Below are 6,255 nucleotides of genomic sequence, written 5' to 3' on the forward strand. Positions count from 1 at the left end.
GAGAAAAGTGTGTGTAAGTGTGTGTGTGTGTGTGTACACGCGCCTGTGTGAGTGTGTGTGTGAGTGTGTGTTTTAAGGGAAAAAAGCCCACAGTCCAGTCAGACCCAGGCGGGGACGCTGTGAGCTGGGGCCTTTCGTAATTGCCCCCTCCCCGGCCCCCTCTCCCCCCCACGGCCCCCTTCCCCCACCCTCTCACCCGCCCTCTCTCCCTCCCTCCTTCCCTCGCCGCCCGCCGACCAGGCAGCAATTACGCTTTGGGGATAAAACGGGGCGCGAGAGCGGGCTGGGCATTCCTCCCCGAGATGGCGGGTCTGACAGCTGCAGCCCTGCGACCGGGACTCCTGCTCCTCCTACTCTCCGCCCTGCACCCTGCTCAGCCCGGAGGTAAGGACCCCGGCCCCTGGGGCCTGCGACCAGGGAGGGAGCCATTCACTCCATGGCTCCCAGGCAGAAGCCCCTCTGCCTCTGGATCCTCCCTGGGGCTGAGGACGAAGCTGTCACACAGACAGACACCTGGTCCAGGTCTGGCTGTCTGGAGAGGACGCAGGGACCATCTGTCCTGCCTGCCTCCCAGGCAGCCCATGGGGGTCCCCTTAGGTCTTGGGGCATCCGAGGTGTGCGTACTTGTGGACCCTGCTGAGCATAGAGGGCAGGGGGCCTGGGTCCCAACAGTTCAGCCACAGTGGACGGTGTGACTCTTGTCCTCAAGATGTCCCTCCAAAGAAAGCCAGGGTCAGGTGAACCGTGGGATGTTGTGACTGTGGTCTGTCTGTCTGTCCCCAGGCAAGGAGGCATGTTGTAGATGTGTGTGTGTATGTGTGTGTGTGTGTGTGTGTGCTGTGTGTGACCGAGCAGGGAGGACAGGAAAGTCTGGACGGTGTGTGGGGACAAGGTGGTGATGAGACCCAGGAAGATACCTGTCAGTATGAGCACACCTCTGTTACCCACCACTCAGGTAGAAGTGGAGCTTATCACTCTAGTGTCCTGGTGTGTGTGTGTGTGTGTGTGTGTGTGTGTGTGTGTGTGTCACTGGGTGTGGGTTGTCATTGCATGTGACTGGGGGTACATGTGTGTCATCATGAGTATGAGTGTGTATAAGTGTGTGTGATCAAGGGGGGGTGAGTATGTGAGTGTGACTGCATGTGAGTGTGATTATGAGTGTGTGTGTGTGTTTGTGTCAACATGTGATAGAAGGAAGGCAGGGGGCACCTGTCTGCAGAAGGTGTCCCCTCCTGCCAGAGGGTGTGCAGCCTGGACAAAAGCTAGAGGGACCTCAGGACAGTGCTGGACCATTGCCAGGTGTCCTGACCTGGCCAGCTGGTGTCCAGGCTCCAGGATCCGTCTAAGAGCTGCTACACAGCTCGGGGCCAGGTGGGAAGGGGCGGGGGAGTGCTGAGCGTGGCCAGTGGGAAAGCACCGAGGAGCACCCTGCTGTGGGAAAGGAGGGGTGCAGGTTGAGCCCCTCAGGGGCGGGGGCCCTTGGCCAGGAGCACCTGACGTGCGGTTGGGGCCCCCAGCCAGTGGGCGGGAGTCAAGGGCAGAGCCCAAGCGCAGCTGTTTCCGTGAGATTGACCGACTGGGAGCCAGGTTTCCTGTACAGGGTCAGCTCCCAGGCCTTGGGGACGTGGGCACCGACAGCCAGGCAGTCCCAGAGGGCCAGCCGCCCCATGCCTGAGACAGCCACTCTGGCCCCGGCCCCCAGGAGTGGCTGCTTCCCAGACAGTGCTGCCACCTGGAGCATGGCCCGCAGTCCCCATAAAAAGAGGGTCAGGAATTAGCACCTTCACTTTTGAAATAGGGAAACCGAGGCTCAGACGGGCCCAGGCCTCCCAGGTGCTGTTCCCAGCCTCTCTCGGCCGCGGTCAAGTTCACGTTTGAGGAGAGACATGTCATTGACCGGCGTGACTTTTAAGGCGACAGATCTCTGAACTGAGCACCGAAAGTGTCCAGATCTGTCCTGGGGGCGGGAGTGACCCCCCAAACCCATGGCCACCGAGTCACCCCTGCTCGTAGCCATGCTGTGGAGGGTTTCCAAGACTGAGATTATTTCCAGGGGCAGCCAGCCTCCTCTTTTTCCCAGGGAGTGGGGGGTGGGTTTGAACTGCCGCCCCTGAAGCTAGCAGCCCAAGGCTGACTCAACAGTGCCACCAGGGTGCTCCTAGGGGTGAGGGCATTGATTACCTCCGGCATTTGTGCCCAGCGCCCGTCAGTCTGGGGCAGGAGGGGGCCCAGTGGCACAACCACACACACACACACACACACTCTCACACTCACACTCACACTGGAGGGTGTCACTTATACAAGGTCACCAGCTCCCAGGGTCCCTGGGAGGTAAGACAGTGGAATTCCCTGGAAGCTTGGGTCAGGCGGAGGGCTGACTAGACCCATCTCCAATGAGGCAGAAAGAGTGTTGAAGATGAACTGGCAGGAGAGGCAGAGAAAGGGTGGGAGAGGAGGGAGGGAAACTAAGAGAGGAAAGGGAGGGAGAGACAGAGAGAGAGAGGGAGACATTAAATCAGGTGTAGTTCCCTCCCCCAAGCCCCTAGATATGCTATTAGCTCCTCCTCCTCCTCCTTCTCCTCCTCTTCTTCCAGAGCTTGAGAAGTTTGGGGGCATTCGCATTACCTGGGCACCTTGAGTCCCACCCAAGAACCCCCAGGCCACTTGACCTGGGGAGGCCTCTGGAGCAGGGGGGGCCACGCAGGAGGTCACATGCACGGGCTGGCGGGAGGGGCCCCCCCGCTGTCACCGGGCAGCCAGATTGTGAAAGACTGCTCTGGCACCCTCCCTGTGTGAAAACAGCAAAGGGCTTCATGAGGTTTTATCTGCTCCCCAAAGCCAGTCCCCTGGACTTGGGCTTGGCACCGCCCCCTGCCAAGGTCCGCAGACCCACTCCCTCCCAAACGGCCTGCACCCAACTCCTTGAACCTGGAGCCCAGGCCCTGGGCAGAGGGCCCTGCATGTGACTGCTGCTTCATCCCACCGCCTCTCCCGCCTCCACAGCCCTGGCTGGAACCAGGGCAGACACATCCCTGCCATATTTCGCTATGAGGGCTGGTGGGTGGCTGCTGTCATGTCCCATCCGCACAGGATGGGTCTGTAGGTCTTGTTTAAAGGGTCTTGTTCCAAGACCTGCTGTCTCTTATTTGGAACCTGCTAGCCTGCGTTGACGGATTCTATGTCACCCGTCCCCATTATAAGGCTCCCATCCTTCTCTTGAGATTCACGCCGGGTGTGCCCACACAAGGGACGGGAGGAGCAGCTGGTGTGGAAACAGGCTTGGTTAGCAGGAGAGAGGACACAGACAGGACTGTGGGAGAAGGGGGCCGGGCAGGGTCCCGGGGAACCCTGCAAGGCTTCAGAGAAGCGTGACAGCAGAGCAAAAGTAGGGGTGAGGGTCTGAGAGGCAGAAGAGAGGGGAGAGGATGCAGGTGCCCACGGAGTAAGAGGAGGAGCTCTGGGCGGACAGAGCGGGGAGCACTGGGAGGTGGCGAGCACCCTGTCGCTGGAGGTATGCAAGCAGGAACACTGGGGGGTGTTTGCAGAAAGCCTTCCAGAAAACTCACCCTCCCTGGGATCTGGGATCATGATTCTCAGATGCATGAGGAAGGCCCCACCCTGGGCTGGTTGGTGGAACAAGCCAACCCCACATAAAACAAGACAAGCCAGCTGCAAGCCAAATGCCTGCAGCCAACCACACTGCGCAGGCAGGGAGAGGAGAGGCCCGGGGAGGCCGGCTCAGGCCTGGTGGGAGGGGAGGGCTTGGAGAGAGGGTTGGGCCTCCCAGGGGGGTGCGGGGAGGAGCTGACCCCTGAGGACACTGAGGAGGCTCTTCCTGATCTGACTGCCCTCTACAACTCCAGCCTAATTCTCATCTCAGCTCCCCTGCCCCTGAAGAGAAGTGGGCAGGCCTGGGGTCCCCAGTACCCACTGGCCTCCATGTCCTCAGAGTTCAGAAGCCAGAGCCCTTCCCGGCAGGCTGTTGGGGTCCAAACCCAGGGCTGGGCACACAGAGTTGGGGGCGTAGAGAGTGGACACAGATGATCAGAGGCAGGGAGGAAAACAGCAGAGAATGAGAAGCAGTGGCCGGGAAAGGGGCACAAGCAGAAGACGCCGAGCAGAGAGGGCGAGAGGACTGAGCCAGGCTGGGCAGCCAATCTGGTGGCGGGTAAAAGCCAGACCCAGACAGCCCCTACCACCACCAGGGGCAGCATCTCTGGGCCCCCGACGCCCTATCTACCTATCCACAGGGGCCACCAAGTGTGTGGTGAAGGTGTGAGACAGTGGGGACAGAGGGTCCCCATCCAGGCGGGTAGCCACTCACTTGCTCGCATGCCCTTTGACAGACAGCGGCACAGGGAGTAAGAGGCAAGGCTGCCTTGTGGATGAGGGGGATGCCGATGCTCTGAGAGGTTCCGTGAGTGGCCTGAGGTCATACAGCAAAGGCAGGACAAAAAGGCAGAAGGGTCTGCCCTGAGCCCCTCCCTTACTCTGTGCCCTGAAGGTTGTCCCCTGCAGACTGTCCTGGAGTAGAGGCAGGGAGGGGGGAGGGGAAGAAGCGGGAGACCAGAGAGCCTCAGGGGAGACAGTCCTCCAAGCGGAATGTGGGCCCCGGAGCCAGGGGCGGCATCAAAGGCAGGGGCAGGCAGGCAAACCATGTGTGCACTTGGCAGCTGATGACAGGGGCAAAGTGCTCGATCCCAGCAGGCAGGACCCCCGGGGGCCACCACTCTGAGCCTCCAGGCGTGGACCAGATTGCTTTGATACTGCTAAGCCCAGGATGGTTGCATTCCCTGTGGGAGAGGGGTGGGGGTGGCACAAGGGTGGTGCGAGGGCTCTGGCACGGGGTGGCCATGACAGCTGGGCACACCACCCCCCGCCCTCCTCCACCCCCTCCGGCTGGGCTTGGAGCCAGAGCCGTGTTGTGTCGCCAGGTCTCAGGGCCAGACGTCTGGCTGGGAGGCTGCCCTGGGCCCACTGCAGAGCCACCCCACGCTGACTGCCCCTCCCCAGGTCCACCCATGCCCACAGAAGCCCCCTTCTGTAGGGCGGCCCTGGGCTGCTGTTGGGTTACTGGTGAGGTGGCTTTCTGAATTGGGGACCCTTTGGGGTGGCTGGGACTGGGATCCATCTGTTGCCATGACTACAACAGGCCTCCATCTGGGACCCAGCATCCCCATCATCCCCATGTAAACTCCACGGTGTGATGGGGCTCACCATGTGGGCTCGTCCAAGGCGTTCAACTGGCGTTTCCTTAGGGGTCCCCCTCTGCGCCCCCGCACCTCCAGGGACACACAGCCAGAACCCCACCCAGTCACTGTTGCCAGCGTCCAGGCCACTGACCTCAGCAGGCCTGTCAGCGTGGGAATGGCTGTGTTTGAAAGGCAGCACCCAGATCCTTCCTACTCAAAGCTGCCTGTTCTGCTAGCCCCCTCCCAGCCCAGGCTGCTTCTTTCAGGGGAGAATCAACTGCAGGGAGCGGGGGGGAAGGGGGCACAAACCCCGCCACTATCTGGGCAGTCTCCCTGGTCACCATCTAAGGTCGTGAGGACAGCCACACTCAGACCGGCAATCTCCATTGGAAGCTATGTGGCCCCAGGAGAAGCCCTTAACCTCTCTGCGGCTCAGAGCTCACAGGAGGCACAGCAGTAGCAATCCCTGGCTGCCCGTCTCTAGGGGGCAGCGGGAGAAGCCAAACCAAACCCCAGATCCCTGCTATGAACCCATGCTGCCCCTACAGGACAGGGTAGAACTGCCCCTGTGGGTCCCCAGACTGATCCTTGACAGCCGGGGTCTTTCTCCCGACTTGGAGAAAGGAGGTTGAGGAAATACTCAGGAAGCAGAGACAGGAAGTGCTTTGCAAAGCAACAATGTCGTCATCCTGACCACCCTCCCTTCCACCACGCTCCACTCGGTTCTGGCTCCTGGAGGACTCAGGGTCCCTGGGCGGCCGGTGGGGGTGAAGGGAGCTGCGAACCCAAGGACTGGAGCCTGGGGGGGCTGCCCAGAAGCACCTCAGAAGAAAGGCCTGGTGGCCCCCTTCTAAAAAGAACAAAGAAAATGTTTAAAAATCAACCATGGAAAGAGCACACGACTCATAGGGACCCCACGGGGGGCCCTGTGCACCCCGATGCAGAGGGACAGATGATTTGGCTCTGAACTCGGGACTCTGTTTCCTTGCAGGGGTCCCCGGAGCTGTTCCTGGTGCTGTGCCTGGGGGAGTCTACTACCCAGGTAACGGTCATGAAGCGCCCC

At 60.9% G+C, this 6,255-nt stretch overlaps 1 protein-coding gene across 1 annotated transcript in view; it reads left to right on the top strand.

Annotated features, from left to right (window-relative positions):
- The first annotated feature begins 231 nt into the window (after window positions 1-231).
- Window positions 232-6,255, top strand: part of ELN (elastin) — an 18,376-nt gene continuing 12,352 nt past the window's right edge. Inside the window, exons 1-2 of the mRNA XM_045285918.1 lie at window positions 232-384; window positions 6,184-6,234. Of these exons, the coding sequence (XP_045141853.1) occupies window positions 303-384; window positions 6,184-6,234 (133 nt within the window). The 5' untranslated portion in view covers window positions 232-302. The remainder of the gene's footprint in view (window positions 385-6,183; window positions 6,235-6,255) is intronic.

The sequence above is a fragment of the Echinops telfairi genome, unplaced genomic scaffold (genome assembly GCF_000313985.2).
Source record: "Echinops telfairi isolate 266 unplaced genomic scaffold, ASM31398v2 ScPeMD7_5;HRSCAF=22, whole genome shotgun sequence".
Classification (NCBI taxonomy): Eukaryota; Metazoa; Chordata; class Mammalia; order Afrosoricida; family Tenrecidae; genus Echinops; species Echinops telfairi.